The sequence below is a fragment of the Amia ocellicauda genome, chromosome 10 (genome assembly GCF_036373705.1).
Source record: "Amia ocellicauda isolate fAmiCal2 chromosome 10, fAmiCal2.hap1, whole genome shotgun sequence".
NCBI lineage: Eukaryota > Metazoa > Chordata > Actinopteri > Amiiformes > Amiidae > Amia > Amia ocellicauda.
Genome location: NC_089859.1, coordinates 30,776,679 through 30,798,867, shown reverse-complemented (window position 1 = coordinate 30,798,867; position 22,189 = coordinate 30,776,679). Strand labels below are relative to the sequence as shown.

General features: G+C 39.5%; 1 protein-coding gene across 3 annotated transcripts in view; it reads right to left on the bottom strand.

Annotated features, from left to right (window-relative positions):
* Positions 1 to 1,927: 1,927 nt before the first annotated feature.
* The window catches only part of znf704 (zinc finger protein 704), a 38,176-nt gene continuing 17,914 nt past the window's right edge, over positions 1,928 to 22,189 (bottom strand). For 2 of the 3 annotated variants that reach the window (XM_066715889.1, XM_066715890.1), the window contains exons 3-9: positions 13,539 to 13,642; positions 12,330 to 12,571; positions 9,001 to 9,101; positions 8,169 to 8,436; positions 7,654 to 7,761; positions 6,613 to 6,710; positions 1,928 to 6,351 (exon numbers count right to left, since the gene is read on the bottom strand). In XM_066715889.1, the coding sequence (XP_066571986.1) occupies positions 6,240 to 6,351; positions 6,613 to 6,710; positions 7,654 to 7,761; positions 8,169 to 8,436; positions 9,001 to 9,101; positions 12,330 to 12,571; positions 13,539 to 13,642 (1,033 nt within the window). In that variant the 3' untranslated portion in view covers positions 1,928 to 6,239. The remainder of the gene's footprint in view (positions 6,352 to 6,612; positions 6,711 to 7,653; positions 7,762 to 8,168; positions 8,437 to 9,000; positions 9,102 to 12,329; positions 12,572 to 13,538; positions 13,643 to 22,189) is intronic. The other variant, XM_066715891.1, reaches the window with a different exon arrangement.

Below are 22,189 nucleotides of genomic sequence, written 5' to 3'. Positions count from 1 at the left end.
CTTCATACCAGTTTAAGCCCTGTACTTCAAATAAGTTTCAGCGTTTATATCCCAAGTTAAAGAGTAACAGAAATTAGTTCCTTCGCTTAATAGAAACACACTAAAAACCACTATAAATTCAGTAAAAAACAAGAACCATACCGAAGCCCTGGCACAGCCTCCCGTTTCCGTATACATTCTTGGGAGAGGTGTGAACTATTCTTTCCTTCTTACCACAGACCAGAGAGAATGACAAGAGTAGCCTGATCACCTGGGCCCAAAAGAGAACATTGTATAGGCCTACCTTCTACATCTTCACGGAGTTCCTCCTTACCCTTCTCACTTCCATTAGTCTCACTCCTTAAACATACAGTGCTTGAGTTGACTTCTGCCGTTGCTGCAGTTTTGCCATTGTTGTCGTATTTGTTCATATCAAACACCCATCTCCATCTGAACAACAGGGACCTGTACTGCACCATCCTTTGTGCCTCTTTATCTACTACACCAGGTGGGTGAACAGCTATTAATTAAATGTAATAGCAATACATATTTCTATGCATCACTGAATACACATGAAACATTAGAAGGGGCAAGCAGACGCATTTCTAAGCCTTACTTTCCAGGAGTGCTGGCTTCAGATTTTAAAAGGTTGACTGGTTCTGGTTTTGCTGCCCTTTGTCAGATGTTAGCAGGTCTAGTTTTGTCCTGTTCTGCCCCTTCAGAAAACTGAAAGCTTGAAATGATACAAGTACTCCATTTACAGTGAGAACAATTAAAAAGCTGCCAAGGACATGGAAGCATTTGCACAGGATGGGCAACGTTTCACAACATGTACGAACAGCAGGAAAAGCCAACTTAGCATGTATATAAGAGGCAGTTTAATCTCTGTTGAGTAAAGTAAATTAAGTCTTGATTGTCTTTAGAAGGCAGAGATTATTCAATAGCCTAATTTTGACATGTCCAACTCAATTAAACAATTGATGTCTCTTAATATTACTTAGATGCATTCCTACCTTAATGAACCATTTAAACTGCCCTTGTATTAAGCATATTTTACCTCTGGTCACCATGCTATAAATGTGTAATGTGTTATTAGTCTTTATGCTCTTATATAATCATTTTAAAATCTGTAATAGCCCAAAGTTCAAAGAATACCTTTGCTTCAGTTTAATACTTATATAACACAGAAATAATAAATTACTGTGTACACTAGTTCTATGAATAGTAATGGCCATTAAACAACTTTGTGTTACCACGTTGCCATTATGTCTAAACAGTTTTAATAGTTTTGTTTCCTGAGCAACCTTCAAAATGCGTTCTAATAGCTGTGATTTTAAGTTTCAGAAAAGTGACAATTCTGGACGCATAGTAGAAAATGCCATATAATGAGACCGCGCTGCCAAAACTCCGCCGGTGTGTTCTGTTCTTCCGTCAAAATTACAGACACCACTGGACATTACTGTATAAAAATAACTACAGCCACTAATGCAAGGATGCCAAAGCCCTGCCTGTGAAGCATCACGTTTCCTGTAAAAGCCAGACTCGGCTCACAGGGGGAATACAGCAACAATGGTGCGCCAACAACACACACAGCAGAAAGATCAGAGAAAGGGTTAGAGAAAGGGTTAGAGAAAGGGATGAGGGGAAAGACACTTTCATATGAATGTAATGTATGGTGCATGTAGGTATGATTTATGACTTGAATTTAGATATATTAAGTGTTATAATAATGGGACCTTGGTTAAGTGTCATCAGAACAAGGGCACTGCTTTGAGACACAACAATCACCGTCAACATGTTGGCCTACTGGCTTTTGGGGTTTTCTTCAGAGGAAGGCCTACCCCTCATTAATTTCTGAGACATTTCCAGATTAGGCCTCAGGATCCAATGCTTTCTCTTGCATGACGGGTATATTACTTAAAAAAAAAAAAAAAAAAAAGCAGTCAGATTTTAGTTTGGGAAATTTAGTAGTACATATTTATATATACACATACACACACTCAATGGCAAAATAATAATAATCGAAAGATCTCTTCAGTATAGTGTTTCCCACCATGTTCTGTATTGGCAGCTCAACAGTCCTGCAGCATGAATTTGACTAAAGGTTTGGAGGTCCATTTGACCTTGGTAATCCCACATCCAACGCCACGCGAGTGATGGTAGGTGATCAGATACCCAATCCAAACTTTCCACAACACATGAATAATGCTTAGCAGGACTGATGTCATAGGACAGTTGTGGGCAGGAGAGACTATGAGGTTTGGGCCATGGTCTTAAGCCCATCATGAGATGTTATCTTCTTCAACCTGAAAGCACCAATTGCTGCTGGGGGAGATACGTAACAATGCTAGGTGTACCACTGATCAAAGTCCACGTTCACTTCCCACATGATTGTTCCATCCCCAGCAGCCTAAATAATATATGACACATCAAGAGTCCATGAGTTCATGTGCACCACATTTTCAAACTTCTGTGGTTTTGAAATAATGTAACCTTGACTCATCACACATGGATTTTTTATTTTTGTCCACCATCCATTCCTCATTGTGAGACACTTCTTCCAAAGATCCGTGTTTTCCAGGGACAGGCAAAACTGCAGAGTCATTACGAAGTTGCATGTGCCTGGCCGGGACAGAAATGCCTTCCTCCTGCCCGTAATGAAAGCTTGACACTTGCTGACTCTCACAATCTTCGCTTAACCAACATCTGTCCTGTAGAAGTGGCAGTCTTGGATGTGGTTTTCCAGCCACCCATGATAGCTTCAATGCCGGTCAAATGGTCACCTTGTAGGTCCTGTGCAATCTCATCCATCATCTGCTCAATGGTTGCTTCAGCTTGGGCTGCCACCGCAATAAAGCCCTTCCAGAAGTCGGAGGCATCTGTTTTCCCCATCCTTGCCGCCTTCTGATACTCGAGTGGCATGCCAGCTGCACTATTTAGGAGAGAACCCTTAATACAATCACATGACCATCTATTTCAAGTACACAAGCTTTGGGAATTCCAAAAACAATTGGATGAAGGGGTTTCCAATTTGTTTGACCAGTGTGTGCATATATATATAATTAGTTTTTATTGATTGATCGACTGATTGAGTTTACAGTGTACAGTGCCAGTTTCCACAGCTCTTACTAGAATACATCTTAACTTTCACAGAAACATCACAGGAGGAATACAAACAGGTATAATACTTTCAAACAAACAAAATGCTAGTTTGGAAAGACCTAAGCCTTATAGAAACTAAGTCTTTTATCCCCCTTGTAAGTTTTTTTTTTTTTTTTTTTTTTTTGCTAACAGCTAGCAATACATTTATAGAATATCCTTGTTTAAACTGCATTCTCCAAAACGAAAATACAGTCAAACTAATGCTGCATTGCAAATGGCGCCTTTAAAGGGAGATTTGGTAAGTGCTTGATCATGGGGCTATATAAATTAAATTAGGATTAATTCCTCTGCAACATTCTTTCTTCAAATTAAATCAGTAAAGTGAATGGGCATATATCATTAAATAAAATGTTTTTAAATATTAAATACAGTATAATTTAAAATCAGTCCCACAGCGGTCCATAGTGTGCTGCTGGAGTGTCAGAATTTGTGTTTTTTATTTTTTAATAGTTGGTGCTGGTCAGCTGCTAACAATCCTAAATGAATCACAACCATAATCCAATTGAGTGTCGCTTGGGAACATCCAGCTATGAGGAATTCAGTGAGATTCTCATCAAATAACAGCCTTCCTATGTTAAAAAGCCAATAAATTCATTAAGAACTCCAAAATAATCAATTTACTCATCCAGTGATTGAGGAGATAGTAGAAGAATTAGGAGTATAAGCGATGACAGATCATGTCAGGTGATTGCCAAGCAGGCCCCTTTAAATTTCATTAGTTTGTCCAAGCAGAAAATGTCTAGACCATGTAAAATGCTCCTTGGCCCCTCAGAACAATGTAAGATGTGACTAAGTATTAATGGCATGATAAAATATTTTACTTGTGTAAGATCTGAATCACTTTGGACTACATTTCCATTTATGTCCTAACATGCTGTAGAATAAACCAAGTTTGAAATAGGTGTTGGAATTCACATGTTCATCCACACTTTACTGTACCCACAGAGGATAAATGTGCAGTACAACCAGTGCAGTCATACTTATTGGGGATAGTGTAACCCAGGTTTCATACGAATTGCGTTTTCATTTCAACTGCGTTTCACTCCATTCTTTGGTCGGTCTTTACGGTGGTTCCAATAAGTATGTGCACAACTAATACATTTTCGATAAAGGGAGCTGATTGACCAGGACCACTTGGTGGAAATACTAATTGTGGGCACAGCATACATCAACAGTCCAATGCAAGTAACAGGGATAAGAATATGTATTCATCACTTCCCATGGAATCGAACCTTGAGTACATTTGCTGGGGAGCAGTAATAGGCTGCGATAAATGTGCCATCATTAATTCAAGGTATTCATATAGTACTTAGAGAAAAACACAGACTTTGTAAACTGTCCTTATGTGTAAGTCATTCCTTAAGGGGTGTGCATTTTCTTCTGTGTGGTTTGTAAGTTAAGGTGACACTGGCTAAGTATTCAACAGACACTACAGACTAAGAAAGTCCATGACTTTCAAAGAATGAGATTTTTTTTTTCCTGCTTACAGCCCAAACCATATTAATACTGAAAAAAGGTGCTGTTCTTCTGAGAAAGTTTGTAAATTCTTCAAAGCTCATAATGTACAGTTAAAAAATAGCTTATGTAACTTGTACAAGTTTGATTTGTATGTAAAAAAACAAAAACAAAATGCAAACAATGCATTGAAAGAGATGCACTGTAAATCTGTCCTCTCCTATTTACTCCTACCTGCATCAGTGACCTTTGCTCACTTTCAACAAGGTAACGTCATTTGTAGAGGAACTCTGTCCAAATTCACATATGATGGACTTATTATCAGCAAACATGAAAAAGTAACCCATAAAGAAAGACCAGGTGTACATGTATAAACAGTGCATATAAAAACAATGGTATCTTACAGAATGGCTTTAGACCTTACTAAAGATAGCTAGCCCTAAATTCTTACACAGGTTTGGGTTTTTGAAACTGTTTTCAGACACATTTTGTATACGAGATCTTTCAGCCTTTTCTGACATACTGTGCATTTATGATGACAACATTATGGGATGTACTTTTTTGCCAAAGCGTGACAAGTTTTGTATAGCTGGTGAATTGCATTTCTGCATGTTGTGGACGGAAAAAAAAATAAAGGTTATATCAGATGCAAACCGCGGTGGTAGTGCAAGCAGGAGAAGAGTCACCTGTGAATAGGAAATATGGCCCTTTTACGGTTGGCTTCATCATTGCCTTTTTCGTTTGAGCTTCTGTTTGCTTTTTTTTTTTTCAGGTGTTGAATGACAGTTATTGTATTTAAAAGCAACTACAGAATGCGGGCAAAAAACTATTTAAAAAAAGATTTTTGGTTGTAACAAGTTGAGTATTCATGTGATAAAATCAGTTGGCTGCTGAGATCAGTCTAATAGAAACATAGCTGCTGGTTTTTTTCTTTTGAGCAATTCCCTGAAAATGAAGTCTTATTAGTAAAACACATATAAAAACGACATATAAAAATCTTGGTTTTCCATGTGAAATCACTTGCAGAGACTGCGGCAGAGGGGAGTTTAGCAGGTAGTCTTTTTTTTTTTTTTTTTTGCAAATAGTGCATAAACTCTGCTCTCCCCCTCGCAACTTTTCTGATCCCCAACACTAGAATACATTCCACTGGGGCCACTCTTGGTTGCCATTCAGGGGATTGGTTGTTGTGGTGTTCAGTGCAGAGAGGATGGTGTGGGAGCACACAGATTAGAAAAAAGCAAAATGACATGTGGCATCCCCTTAACGAACAAGTGGAAATTCACTTTTTTCCTTCTGGGATAAGGTCTTCCCCTTCTTATACAAAAAAAAATCAAAAGAAGACCCCACAGAACAGCTATGGTCGCCTACCACCTAATCCCAAGTGCATACAAGTTAGTACTGTTTTTTTCCCCATAGCTTATCAATAAAAAGGTGAAAAATGGAAGGAGAACAGTAAACAATTAGCTGCTCCCATGTTTGGTTTGTTCCTCACAGATGGCATCATCACAATGGTTCATGTTCCATGTGGGCTCGTTTTAGATCCACCCCCTTGGGTGGCATGACCAGTTACGTTTGTAGCGAAATGGCTGGGTGCCGTGTAGCTGCCTGAACCATTTTGGTCCTGATTCACAGGTCCCAGTGGCTCAGTCAACGAACCTCTGGCAGGCTTTCTTCCAGCGGCAGGCCGTGCACCACATGTCCCTGTTCTCCATCCCGTAAACCTTGCGGCACTTTTTCCCCTCTCCGCGAGATTTCCTGTCCAATAACAATCAAAAATACAATGAAAACTCGGTAGATAGTTATCTCCAGGTAAAATGTTTGTATCAGTTTACATGAATTGCAGTGCCTGTTTTTGATTTGTTTTCCATATATAGTTACAGTTTGAATTAAGATTTAAAAAGTTTATCTTGCATTACTCTCACACCGGTGTACAGTAGATAATGCCAAGTTCTTCTGCTCTAGAAACAGAAAAGCAGAAATGAAACAAAACCTCCTCCAAAGAGAAGGAATCCAAACCTGAGACCGACAGCAGCCCTAGGAGGGGAGGACAGCACATTGTTGGCCAGTGGACGCTGTTCTCCAAAGCCCTGTGTCCGGCTGTGTGTTGGGGAGGCCTACAGATACAAGTAAACGATGCCCATATTAATGGCTGTGTGTTGGTGAGACCAACAAAGTCAACAAACATATCAACAGTGCCTCTGGAGAGTTCACATTTGCCTGCAGCGCTTGTTAATCCACTTCACATCCATAAAAATGCTATCAGAGGCCATCTAAAGTCAATAAGTGAGACATTTAAGTACTTAGACGTATTAACTAAAAGCCCTATTTTACATTGTTACATAGTTAACTAATGAGTAAGGACACCTTTATGTATTTTTCTTTAAACAAACAAAAATGCCATGTTTCACAATACTTTTTGTCAGATACAATACAACACAAGAATGACAGCTGGGTTCCCCACAGTTCCAACAAACGCTGCATGCAACCCTCTGTTATATCATGGGTCACTGCATCTGCGTTACCAGTTCAGGGATGTGGGTAATGATAATAAATCACATTCTCCCATGAAGGGCTCAAAAGGGAACACCAGAGAGGAATGCAACACCCCCACATACTGCAAACATGGCATGATGGAAGATTATATATATATATATATATATATATATATATATATATATATCATAAATAAAGAAATAAAGATAAACTAAATGCAAAAAAGTTATTATTGAGGTACAAATTAGAAACTTGTACCTCAATCATGAGATTAATTTAAAAGAAGTGCAAGCATATAAACTATACAAATAAAAATAAATAATTTACGTAACATAATTGTAGCATCGGCAAGTCGGTGTGTGGTATAGTAAATGTCCAAGGGCACTGCTGGCAACCTGTCTAGAATCTTTCAAAGGCACTGACAGTATACCCGAAATAATGAGATGTTGTGTCAGGGAATTCGTCGCATTTGGAATTTGAAGGCTGACAGGTCACCACCAGTTCAGCACAAACCCCCCCCCAACCCCCCACCGGTGCCAGGGCCAACAGAGGCTGGAAACTGACCGAGATGCCTGTAAAGGTAACTGGTGGAGATTGCCAGGAAATACTGAAACTGCTGCTGCTGCTCGGAGTGAAGTTGGTCGAGCTAGGAATGTTAACAGGTGCTGTTGCCTAGGGAAAACAGGAGGTAGATTAAGATTACAAATACTGAACTAACAACACAAGAGGCTTTGTTCAGGTTTCCATTCCGGCAGCCAAAGAAAGGGTCACACAGAGTTTACAGTTACAAATGAAATGTTTTGAGCCTTCTTTATTATTTGTGCACCTTTGTTGTTGTATTTCAGATAACGAAATCTTAGCTTGACTTCGCGTTTTATGTTTAATTTGCATGCTGCCTTTTTTCTCTTTCCAGATTACTTCTGAATGGCAACTGCTCGTTTCATTACAAACATTTCACGACGGCACACTCTTCAAAGGCAAACCATTTCAGCTGGGGAGAGAAGGGGGAGACAGACAAACACTGAAAAGAAGAAGAATTCCTTGGCTCTTCAGATTTAAGTATCGCTGTATGGGGGTACCTGGTAGGCGTGGTCTGTGTGCACGAGGTAGAGGGTGCTGGGAGCGGATCGGCTGAGGGGGGTGGTGAGCTTGCCGTCGCCCTTCACGTGGCCATTGTCCTGCCGGCCGGGGTCGGGCGCGCTGGGGAGGCCGGGCGGGGGTGACAGCATGGAGGGCGAGACCGGCGACAGGCTGCTCAGCCCCTCGGCCACGGAGTCTGTGTTGAGCTTGATCTCGGTGTAGTAGAAGTCCTCCTCGCCGTCGCTGCACTCAGAGTCACAGTTTCGCCTGAGAGGAGAGTCGAGTGGGGGCTTGTTAACACCTCCAGAGACATGCAGGGAAACCCACTGCAACATTGCAAATCAATCTCAATAATACATGTAGTTTCCCCTTAGTGTTTCCATTAAGTCTCTCTGGAGTTTAAGGGTGTTGCCCAAAGCAGCTTACCACACTAAAGTAAAAACACCACTGAAAGGAAAAGCTGCTCTATTTGATAATGAAGTTATTCAATACTAAGAAATTTTATATAACTGGCCACAGACTTAAACAAGGTCTATGGAGGTGTCTCTTCACAGATGACAAGATCTTAGAAGAAGAACTCTTCTGATAATGCATGTAAAATGCTTTAATGCCAGACCTTATCTATAGATGCCCATGTAAACTTTTGTGATCAAATATTAAGGACAAATTCTTGGTACTTGCACATCGCCTATGTGGATCGTTTGGGGTTGTGAAGAACAGGCACCCTGGGGTGTGCGGTGAGCGTGGGCGGAAACAGACTGCAGGTGTCACATTTTATAAACTCTCCGTTGTGATGTGAAGCCGAGTGCTGAGCCGGGGTGGTTGACTTACCCCAGGTGTACAGTGCGAATGTGTTTCTGGATTCCAGCTGCTGTGCTCAGGACCTTCCCACAGTTCTTCCACAAGCACTTGAACATCACTTTCATGGAGTTCTGAAAAATATTAGTTGAACAGGTTTTAAGCGATGTTTAAGAGATTACGGTTTTATTTTGCAACACGTCAGTCAAATCAATCTCTTTTTATTAATTAGCCTAAATTGTTTATTTTTTGCTGACCTTGAAACCCACAATGTTAATAGCTGTTGATAGCAGGATAATTCTCTAAGCTTTTTTTGGCCAGTTCAACAATTCTTCAAATTAAATGAAAAAGCTTTCTAAGAGAAAGGGAATGAATATCTATTTTTGTATAATTTAGCACAATTAGCTGGAGTTTATTTAGAGTCTCAAAAAGTAGAAGGCAAGTTGTTCAAAAAGCTCCAAAAGTCTTCCTAAAGTTTGGTTATTTTCAAGCACAATGTGAGTCCAGGCAGCAAGCAAAAGGAACTGTGACCAATCAAAGAAGGCGGTCTTATTTCCTCCAATGTTGTATTTTGCTCACTAATCTTCAGTGTGCAGAACAGAAATCCATTGTTGTAAAGAAAGAATAGACTTTCATTACAGCAGGTCATGGCTGTGTGTCATTGCACTGTCCCAAATAAACAACTTGCTTGTGCTTTCTTTATACTGTGGTGAAAAACAATTGCTCCTCCTGTAATTTGCCATGTTTTCCTACAGTGCTCCCTTAATTAAATAAGTCACAAGTGAGAAGCAGCATGTACATAAACTTAGATAGACACTTGTTTTTGTTGAAATTGCATTCACCTTCTGCAAAAATGTGAATACACACAGCAACATTTTCTCATAGCTACAGTGGGAATTCTGGGAGTCTGGCACATTATGTAACTGTCAGCACTGATGCCACTGCTGTTTACTGAGGTACATTTGATTATACTCTGATTCACTGCATTAGACTAGGAGTATTTGAGTCCACTCAGATGTACTGGGTACACAGCAGCGCAGTCTGTGCCAAAAAGATTACCACAGGAGCTAATGTGTGTCCTCAAAGAACCTCTGCAATTGAGCCGTTCAGTGACAGTTTTTTACAGTCAGACCTCATTTTCCTTTAAATTACTTTAGTTAAATTAGTTAATCAGTTGCTACTCATTGCTCTTAGCCATTTTGATTAATTAAAAATAGGTTATCATCCTATTAAAGCATGCTTTTGTTTCCAAAAGAGCGGACCTGGAAATCCTAGGCCGATACCACTGAGTGATAAAAGCAGTGCGATTCAAAACGACTCGCAAATCACAGGGAACCCAAAAGCATAATAACTACTCAGTGCTTTGGAGCATTGAAGCAAAATAAAACATACAGGCTTCTGAGGCAATATTGACAGGGGGAAGCCATTCGTTTTCATATAAATTATGTCATGCTTTGCGCCACTCTCTTCCCACAGACTGTAAGCTAGCTTTCCTACCGTCGATGCAATTCATCTCGGAGAAAATGCCTCTGCACTGCCTATGTTGTCAGCCACCTCGACCTTCTAAATTGAGCGTTGACAGGGCTTGCTTTCTTTTTAGGATTGCCGAGCAATTACAGGAACATGCAAACATCACAGTGCTCCTAGTGCATCAGACTGCTATTATTGATCTAAACAACAGATTGCATTTTAATGTTTGTCATTAAAAACATTCAAATCATTCATTTTAATGCTTGGTGGATTTGTATGCCTGCAAAAGTAATAACATAATAATAATAAATTACCTGAAAGATAGAGTAATTTAAAGGAAAATGATTAACAAAAGATAACACAGGAAGCCTTGGAGCTAGCCAGATCGTTTTGCTAGACAACAACAAGCTAAGGGAAACATAAATGTTAATATACATAAAGCCAGGCTGATAAGATCATCTGTGCACACATTATCTGACTGGCAAATAAACCTACAAGACATAGCAGACATCTGGTTTCAAACATGACCTCTCTACTCTCCTTCCCTGTCCGATATCGTAAAAGGGATCTTTCAAGGTGCAGATCACACTGCGCTGCGCCCCGCACAGAACAACTACATCCATCCTTCATGTTGTTTGTCGGTTGTCACTTCAAATATTAAAATGACACTTGCAGGCATTAGTTGCAAAACCATCTATCCTTTCTATTCATTCATCTGTCCTCCTATTTGAACATAAACAGTCCAGGCTGCCATGACGGAGCTTCTTGTATGAATACACATGACAAGGAATTGCCCTAAACCTCCATAAAACTATGGCAGGCTGTCTCAGTTTTGTGAAGTTGGAACTCAATCTAAAAACAAGTTTCCTGTGCTACCCACGTGCTTCAAACCTTCTGCCAGAAGTGCAAAACCAAAGTGTCAATATTTGTTTTTAAATAGCAAGCCTTGCACTCTCCTAAATAGCCCCCAATTTGCTCTGTTGCCATGTTACATAGTATTGGAACATATCACATAGTTCAACCTTGGTCAACATGCTCAGTTGAAATGTTGCTCTGGCCCAACAAGGAATGAAGACAGATCTAAATGATGGAGCTTCTCATTTGTGTAAGAGCTCTCTGTGATTAGATGTCTCTCAGTGAATTGGCTGAAGGTTTCTGTGCTTCTCTGAACAGAGTCTAACCTCCCATTGCTGCCTGTCTTTAATGAATGAATACGTCTGAATACAGAGTCACTGTGTCAATACATGTGCTTTGGAGTGTTTGACAGAGTAATTATAACAACCATTTACCATTTTCCTGCTAATTTACAATTCAAAGCTTGCCGTTTTTGACGTTTATAAATTACTGTGATAAAATGCTGTCTTTATAACTTCATAACAAATAAGTTTGTTCATTTAAACTGGCATACTATAAAAAAATCAGTAAACAATTTACAGCTTGTTTTGCATCTGCTGAAACCTAATAGCACAGTGATGCGTTAAATATCCGTCCTTGTAAATACGGTACTTAGATACTGCTAACTTTGAATACCTTTTGTACTAAAGCACCTAAACATCAGAAGGACTACAAAGACTCTCCAGGTCTGAATAAAAGTGATGCAGGACACGATGATAAATGACAAACTGACACCATTTAAAACAGTTAAACAAAAGGACAAAAAAGTGTAAAAAGTCAAACTGTGAAAATGATTACATTAAACAGAGAACTTCCCCACTCTCTGACCAAACCAATAACGCAAATCACCAGTCATAATAAAAAAAATATATATACCTATGAAAGCTTTTCTAGTGAACAAGTTTTGATTAATTCGTGCTTGTAACTGAGGGGGGGGGAACTTAACGAACTGAATGTTAATAATAGTGCACTCAAGTGAGAGGAGAAAACAGACTGACCTTCCTTTTCCGAGGAATTGGCTCATCAAAGAGGAGGCTGCTGGCATCGGCCTCGTCGATGCCATCGTCCGGCTGGCTGGGGACACTGGGGACGCGGAACGGCTTGAAGTTGTCAGCAGAGAGGGGCGGCGATGGGGTGGAGGGGTTGGACTGGTCACTAGGAGCGCTCCAACTCCAGTAGCCACTGCTGCTGTAACTGGAGGGTGTGAATCCCCCTTCTTTCCAGGAGCCGTTGGCACCTTCTGCAGCACCCAGACCAGAAGAAAGGAACCAGAACACATCATCAACAGTTTGGTAAACACAACGCTCTGACACAGTCACAGAATACATGCATTTAACTGTATCCCTTCATGAAAGTTTTTTTGTTTTTTTTACTGATCAATCACAAATTCAACATTTTAATCCATGTGATATGAATATATTTTAATGCATTGTACTGTGACCTGTAATCTAGCCTGTAATGGGGGCTTTTATTCACTTGAATACATTTCCTTGGTTACCCTAAAACTGTGCACACTGCCAGTGCCAGAGAAGTGAGTGGGGTTCCCTATTCAGCATCCAGGACCAACCACTGTACTGTCTGAAGATTGTCCTGACAGACAGCTGAAGAACAAAAAACGGGGGAGGATCTGGAAGAGCGGTTTTCAGAAAAGGTTGTTACAGAAAAAAAGCTGTTTTATATAACTTTTAACTCCAGCTAGACTTCAGCTGGACCCTGCTGTGGCAGGACTCTCTCTCATAACCTGAAATAACTCTATAAAAGTGTGAATAGAAGAGCATTGTGCTGGAAGCTTCTAAAGTTCCTCAATCTGATGTTAAAAAAATAAGAATAAATAAATACAAGTGAAATTTTTCCCTGCTTTTGGATCAGTCAATTAAAATTTTAAGCTGGCTCAATGCTAGAATCCCCACATCGGCCCAGGAGAGATTAAAGCATGTTCATGTATTTCTGCGAATGTGAATACTCATCAAACCATCCAAAATAGTGTAAATCTCATGTGGAACAGAGGGCTTATGCAGTTCTCGCCGCTAACACAAGCTTGCTGTGTCCCGGCAGCCCACAGGGGTACCTGGTCCCAAACACTCCCCTGCTGTATTCAACACACCCAAAACAGTAGTGTTCAGAGGGCTGTGTGTGACACCACCACTTGGGAGCCCTTGGCAAACCCAGTTGGTTTGCAGCAAAACTGGAACCTGCATTTTACTCACCCCCCACTTTGACTGGAGGGCTGCGGACGAGCGGACTGGTGGACAAGCTGGTCAGAACCATGGCCGCGGTCACTTTGTCCATGTCTGCTTCCTCTGCGGCCTTCCTGCAACACAATCCAACACACACAGCTGTCACAAAACACATCTCTGAACTGTCCCCAGAAAACTTGCTACTTAAAAATAAAATCCTCATTCGGTATGTTCTAGTCATGCCATGTCACTGACAGGAAACACAGCAGCAGTGTATCTTTTGAGGTGCAAAAGATGACAGAAAACAAGTTTACTACATAGAATAGCAGTTAATCTTTCCAAGTGGAAATAGAGAATAAAGAGAATAATTAGAAAAAAAAGAAAGAAAAAGCTAACAGAGAATTCTCTGTGAGGGCCTAATTTACTGATTCTCAATGAAGAAAAATTATGTCATTATGCATTTTAAATAAATCACTCAATTACCTCATGCACTTACTAGCCCATTTATGTAGGGCTAGCAACGTTGCTCCCTAGATACAGTAACAGTGCTTCCTGATCCAATATTGCTTGCATAAGGCTGTGTCATACTGTACAATGCAATAATGGGAGAGAGATATAGGCCTAGTGTCCTTTATGGCAAGTTTTAGCTTTCTGATTCTGCATATCAATTATGTACCCTGAATTTATAATAGCACTAGATTGGGTATAATTAAGATGTGATATATTATCACACAAAACAAAAGCCCCAAATTGCACTTGTCATTAGCACCTCTTATCAAACCCCAGTAGTGCAGTCCCTGATTATTAAGAGAAAGTAATTCAAATGGATTACGAAAATGACATTAACCAGTGCAAGATACATGGGAGACAAGTCACATTTTAATAGTTCAGTAAGTGAATTTTGTGAATACAGTTGTTAAAATACACCGATCAGCCATAACATTATGACCACTGACAGGTGAAGTGAATAACACTGATAATCTCGTTATCATGGCACCTGTCAGTTGGTGGGATATATTAGGCAGCAAGTGAACATTTTGTCCTCAAAGTTGATGTGTTAGAAGCAGGAAAAATGGGCAAGCGTAAGGATCTGAGCGACTTTGACAAGGGCCAAATTGTGATGACTAGATGACTGGGTCAGAGCATCTCCAAAACTGCAGCTCTTGTGGGGTGTTCCCGGTTTGCAGTGGTCAGTACCTATCAAAAGTGGTCCAAGGAAGGAAAAGCGGTAAACGGGTCATGGGCGGCCAAGCCTCATTGATGCACGTGGGGAGCGAAGGCTGGCCTGTGTGGTCCGATCCAACAGACGAGCTACTGTAGCTCAAATTGCAGAAAAATTGCTGAAAAATTGCTGGTTCTGATAGAAAGGTGTCAGAACACACAGTGCATCGCAGTTTGTTGCGTATGGAGCTGCATAGCCGCAGACCAGTCAGGGTGCCCATGCTGACCCCTGTCCACTGCCGAAAGCACCTACAATGGGCACATGAGCATCAGAACTGGACCACGGAGCAATGGAAGAAGGTGGCCTGGTCTGATGAATCACGAGTTCAAGGTGTTGACTTCCAAATTCCCCAGATCTCAATCCAATCGAGCATCTGTGGGATGTGCTGGACAAACAAGTCCGATCCATGGAGGCCCCACCTCGCAACTTACAGGACTTAAAGGATCTGCTGCCAACGTCTTGGTGCCAGATACCACAGCACACCTTCAGAGGTCTAGTGGGGTCCATGCCTCAATGGGTCAGGGCTGTTTTGGCAGCAAAAGGGGGACCTACACAATATTAGGCAGGTGGTCAAGGTGGCAGGTGGCTGATCGGTGTATAGATTCAAAAACTCATATAGATTCTCATTCCTTTGGTAGCTTTAAAGTCATAATGGTGCCAGGATTACTGTGCAATTTAGAGTGTTTTTCTATTGCGAAACAAACTTAAAACATATGATACATGATTTGTTTTTGTTTTGGATTCCAGATTAGGTTGAAAACACACACAAACACCCAATACTATCCAAACACCTAAATCATGCTGCATATAATAGAACCCAAAAGTTGCACTATTGTTGTAATGTTACAACATAGGATATAATTAACATTGGATTGTCACTGTCTTTAAAAGCAGCTGGGCTCACTTCCAATACAAATTATATCAAGCATTTCTGTGTTTATAAATGTTTTTTTCAATGTTATTAAAGAGCACACTTTTTTCTTTTGTATGTGAAATATTCAATGTGAAACAAATATTCAGTTACAGTTGTCTATCTGCTATTGGCATTTTAAAACATAACTATTTATTTTGTATAAAGATTAAAAACACATTACATAATTCAGATTCTGCCTTTTTGTTTTCCCCAAGTCTTCAAACGTTGCAAAAGAAGTCAGAAATGTGACTCTCACTGGAATTCATACCAGGTTTAGACGTTCTTACCTTTTATATAACATTGCAGAATAGAGAGCTTATAAGCAGGTTAGAGAAGTGCAGATTGGCAATACCACCACTAAAATGACTTCAATAAGGCTTCACTATATTTCACAATAATATAACATAAGGGAGCAAAGGCCTAGGTACACTGCCAATGTGGCTTTCTTTCCAGAACAGGATATCAGCCACTTAACATGATCCAGTACACCCAAATGATTTAGTCCCCTCGTTATTGTCATTATCAGGATTAAATTCTAGTTCAAAAACTTGAGACTGGCCTGCAAAAGAAGTCATGTTTCTGACATCTGTTGCATGTTACTAGACAGATGTGCCAACTTTTAAGCTAAGCTCTGAAGACAGATGTCTTAGGGGCAGCTAGTGAAATATAATATACTTTGATAGCACCACTCTCATTTAATAGAACCTTTTTAAATGTGTTTTTTTCTGTATCAGTCTGGCCTACTTCTGCCAACCTCTTCCAGGGTTCAGGAGGGTGACAGGCCTAATTTCTTTCTACATACACACAAGGGTTCTAAAATCTAAACAATTAATTAAGTATGACGAGAATAGAGATTATCTTTATGATTCATTTTATAAAACCTATAGTTTACTGCACAAAATACAGGTGAAAAGATCCACAAATATGTTAATGAATGAAATGAGTGTTAAGCCTACATTGTGCTCTGCATGGGTTATTTGGGCAATGCAATTCTTTGAGAGAATTACTGGAGGGAATACAAAATAAAGAGTTAATCTGAGTAACCTGTAATTGCTTTAGTTTTGTTAAGTGTATTTAGTAGGAAGTAAAGTAACATTGTTCAGATCCATTTACTAGCTGGATGCCTAGTCCGAATCAGGAATTATGCAAGTTAAGCATTTTACAATAAATGTAAGTGACTTTTATACTACGCAGAGCACACTTGAAAGCTTTGTTTTGAAAACAACTTTTTTTTTTGCAGACATCAGCTGGCCAGCAAGTAATCCATCACCCGTTTACAGCTCCACCAATTTCCTTGCAAATAACAGCTAATAAATCTGACAGATTATTATTGCAGCTAGCCATATTCTTGTGCCAAATCTTTCTTATTTTCCTTTAAAATGTCTTATTTCCTTTCACTGGTGCCATTTTTCTGACATGTACATTTACAGCAGGTTCCATTTTGTAACCTTTGATGCAATGCCTTTGGCACCGACACCAAAGCTAGTTGCCCTTTTCAAAGAGTCTTTATAGACAAAGTGGTTGTCAACATTCTTCACGATAAAATTGCCAACCAACGGACAGCACAAAGCAGCTTAATCGGAGACACTTTTCCCATCTTTGACAATTCAAAAGCCTTTAAATCTCACACCAATTCTTGATGGACAAGGTTACAGCCCCCTTAATGCAGTTGTCCTTTCAATACAGCACTGCATTGTGAAGGAATTAGTATTGTTGTTTTTCCTGTTTAAGATCTGTTGCTCATGAAGATCTCAGGACAATCATGCTGCCTGCAGCTTTAGTGCAAGCACTCCCAACTGGAGTCACCTTTCATAGCTCCACCATAACAGCTCAGTCTTGACAAAGAACCCCCCCTTCCAAACATGCACCCAGCTGTGACCAGAAAAAGATCTGTGCCTTATTCTCAACCTTTCTTTGAGTCTAAGCTCAGTACAGCAGCTAAAAAGTAAATACGTTTACAGTAGTTCCTGACAGCCGTTTTGTTTGGGAGGCACACATCTTTCAAAGGCTAGATTTAACCTTTCCTCTTGTATCTCTCTATTCAGTAACATTAACAGCACCACTAATAAATAAAATAAATCACCTGTATGTAGGAAAATCTTTAAGAACTACCTTAAGGAAATGTAACTGCACAGAAGAGCCAAAAACTATGTAACATTAGTCCGAATTGCCTCTTAGGTATGCTCAATTAATAATGCCACAGAGTTTGTAATTCCATGGGGTGGCCTTTATGTATTCTGCATAAACTGCCACAACTAAATAGGACTTCAGTATGCTGCAACACACATGACATTAAAGAAACGGCATGGTCCTAAATTAAATTACATTCTTTAAAAGTTCTTCCTAACATTGTATTTTCTAACATTGTAAAATCTATTTTCTAGATATAATAGAAAATAACAGAATTCCTGAAAGATAATTTGCTTCATGCAACCTGATGATTCCTCAAAGTAATCTACAGACAATTGTTTTCCTCAAAGCTTTATTTTGCTCATTTTTCTGTAAGCCATCCAGTTCCTTGAAATTAGGAGACTGCACAATCTGTCCCAATACAAAATGCAGAAGCTCGGGCACTTTGCAGTTTTTGCCTCTGGATAGCGTTCTCGATAGGAAAGTAACTTTGTTAATAGACAAAAAAAAAAAACCAATATGCTATAAAACCAGGCAGAACACAATTCAAGAACAAATGAAAATTATATTATACAGAACTATTCATTTTTATATCCAGTATAGCACTAAAGTACTCCTGTATAGGCCATGACATTGTTCTGGAAATGTGATGTTCAACTGAGTAGTTACCTTGCTGCCATTATTTGTATGAATATAGTGATTGGAGAGCCTCTGTTTCACTATAATCCGGAGGCCTGGGAGCCCACTTCAATTCATCAAAGACTACTGGAAGAGCAAGAGGCCGCCTTTTTAAACAATGTGCCCCTCTGCTTCAATAAAACTTTATTTTGCTTTGAAACCTCCGTGCCTGCTCTTTCTGCCGCTGCTTTGACAAAAAGTGTAATAAATTACCTTTACATGCTCTTCAAAATATGAATTTTTAGCACCATCTGGTTGGTAGAAAGTTTCAATCATTGCTGCCAAAGAGTTATAATAGTGGTGTACAAATGCATCCTACTCCATCCTCCGTTTCTGAATCCCCCTGCAGCTAACCTTAATGAAAGCTTTCTCTGTACAATCAAGCATTCAATCGTTAAAATCAGTGAAGCCAACATTTTGCAGTCTGGCGATTAAAAACTTTGCTTTTTTACGTGTTGAATTCATCCATTCCAGAGGAGAAAACACCACACAGAAAGAAAAAGGTTTTGGTTCAATACTGAATCGAAAATAATCTACAAATCGATATTTATTGGTTGTGGATAAAAGACGGTGCTTTAGCTGTGAAATAAACAGCCTCTTTGTTCTGCATGCCATCGTCTCCACATCCTCCATTTTAACACAGTGCTGTGCTCGTTTGGGTAGCTCCTCCACACAGCAGATACGGGAAGGAGGTTACTGTCGGTCACTGTAACACAGTGCAGCACAACACTGTAATCACGGTGTCTGGCAGCGTGCCAGGCCCAGTCCCTGCTCCCTCTAGTAAAGATAAATGAAAGCTGAGAAGTCTGGCTACCAGCCAGAGTAAACCCACAGGCAGACAATAATTTTACTTTAATACTTTCCTTGATACTCCCGTTTACTTTTTAATCTGAAAACAGACAAAATACTGTACATCAGCTTATCTGGCGCTATTTATAGTGCATCAGTACATTGTTTTTGGTTCGTCTTTTTGAACTGCCGATTGAAAGACATCCGGAGTATTTTTATTTCACTCTGCCTTGATGAAGGCCTATTAACTGATGCCCCGGAGGTAAGCTGATGGTGACCTGTGCAAGAATGGGGTCACGTTCAAGAGAAGGACTGTTTCGTTTTATATGGGGGCGTTCATTTCACCATGTGCAGCCCTTACCATGACAAAAATAACATTCGTTTTGTTTTTGTTTTCCAGTATCTAGTTTTCGTAGTGTGCAATCATTCCTATTAACATACATTAAAACAATATTTTTTTCTTTTTAAATCTTAAATAAAAAAAAACCTTTTTCCTGCGACAGCTTGACCTGACATTTCTTTGTATTGCCAACTTATCTTGAGTGAGTAATACTGTACAATTATTTTTATATGGATTTGTGCCTGTAAGCAGTGCTACAATGTAACTTGGGGAACAAAATTGTAAACAGTGTTTCAGTGGCTAAGCACATGTTAAAACATTTACAATCTCCCACTTATGTGCCATAATTCAGAAACATTTCATTCAATCCAAGCCACCCCCACACGAACCTATGAGAGCCCCAAACAAACACTTGGATCCCCAGAGATAAACACTGTCTGTCTGGCACTGGGTTGCTGAGGTCACCAGTAACAATAACCTGGGTAAAAGTATGATGAATCCGTGAATGCCTGACTCGTCCCATTTCCTCAGTGATACTTAATTAGAACAATAAAGAAAAACAGGACCAGTCACCCAAAATGCACTGTGATGGATTACATTAAATCATACTTAAAAAACAAAATGTACTGAGGCACCACTTATTTTCCAATCATCTTAATGAAAAACCAGGAAACAGCAGAATTATCCGTAAAAAGCAAACAAACACTGATATTGATATCAGCTAAATTTACCATTCACAGAGCTTTGATCCCTGTGTAAATATTCAGGATTACATTAGGATCCGATTGCAGACTGCAGTCGCACTGGGCTAGAGTCAAGTACTGGAATGAGTTGAAGCCTAAATGCAAGTCAGAAAGCCCTCATTTAGTGGAATATTTGTGTAACATTAGTAGAATAATATTTAACAATATTAAATATTAACAAATAGAGAACATTCTGTTGTAAAGGCTAAGCCATATAAAGCACACATATTATTACCCTATTTTAGTATAGCTTTCAATTATGGAGCTTTTGAGATCCATTTGCAATCGGCTCATACAACAGAATATTACACATTGATTTTAAGGCACATGACAGTGAATTAGATCCTGCTTCTATAATGTTCCTAGCAGTTTCTATTAAAGGTATGTTAGGTTCGATATTACCTAGGGTGATATTGGTTAATTTGCAAAATTCCGAGTTTTAACTGCGGCGAGTTCGGTTGTCCACAGAAATAAGCTATCCTTGAGATACTAGACTCTGGTTTAGTGAAGGAATAGCACAGTGTGCATGTGAGACTGGACACTAAAATGCAGGGAAGGACACAAGCAGTTAAGAAATAACCAGACTGCGATGTCTAGGAGCTGCTAGAGCTCTCCGTAAAATAATACAGAGGCCTAGTTTTCTTATTTGTTTTTAATTATTAACCTTGACTTTTCTTTTACCTTGTTAATTTCACCTGCCTGCTCATAAAATAAATTGCACCCAATCCTTACAAAGCATTAAACTTCAATGTAACCATTATTCAGTCAAAATGCTGTTAACCTAGATGCGTCTCTTTTAGCAAACAACCAAAAGTATTAAAAAAAGTTAGTGATGTTATTGCTCCTTTATCAAGGTACACAAGTGGTGACAGTGGTATACTGTGGAGGATACCCTGAGAGTGCCAACAGGATAATGCTTTTTCAGATAAACCACAAGATGGAGAGAAGCTCATAAAGGCTGTACCTCTTGCTTGCAGGTGAATGTGTGAACACGCACTTCTCTAAGTCGTGAAGTTTCAGAACCACTGTGGGGGAAATGATTTGGCTCCAAAGGGCTCCTGTTGCTTTAAATGTTACCAAAAGGCTGCAGTCAAGAAGGCTTGATTAAAACCCTCAAAAAACTTCAGCCCCATCGGCTGTAATAGTCTCACAAACACAGTGAGAGGCCTTAAGTGGACCTCTTGGGCCCATAACAGGAAAAAAGAAAAGGGAAAGATAAAGGAAGAGGACTTAGAAGTGCTATAATTGCAGTACTCTGCTTGATGACGGCTGCCAAGAAATTTTATCTTTGAAAAATACAAATAATTTAATCATCATATTCAGCAGGAAAAAACATTTATGTTTTCCATAGTGAGTTCACTTATCGGTAGATTATTGTTAAACAAAATGATATTTGGATTATCCAAATAAAACAAATGCCTAATTTGTACTTCCTACATAGTCTTTTACCATAAACATAATATAATAGGGACAGAAGACTTCAGAGTAGAGAATTACCATGATTTGACTGCATGTATTAAGTATGTAGTATTTAATGCAAAAAAAAAAAAAAATACAACCCTTTAATTGCACTTTCCGTCCATTTTCACAAAACAATATGTTGATTTACTCTTTGCACAACCAATCAACCAGGGAATATCTAATGCACTTTTACATGCGCTTGCCAAAAAATAATAGGATGTACCTATACTGCGCCACTACTAATGTAGCACAACTGCTTTATCATGTAAATCTGCCCAGGCAACGATGCACTTTGCAAACCCCTGAGCAGCTGAATAATAAGATCTCTCTCTGAGAAAAAAAAATAATGCAGCAACCAGGAAAAACATCTCAACAGCGAGACAAAGGGAAGGCGAGGGGTCTCTC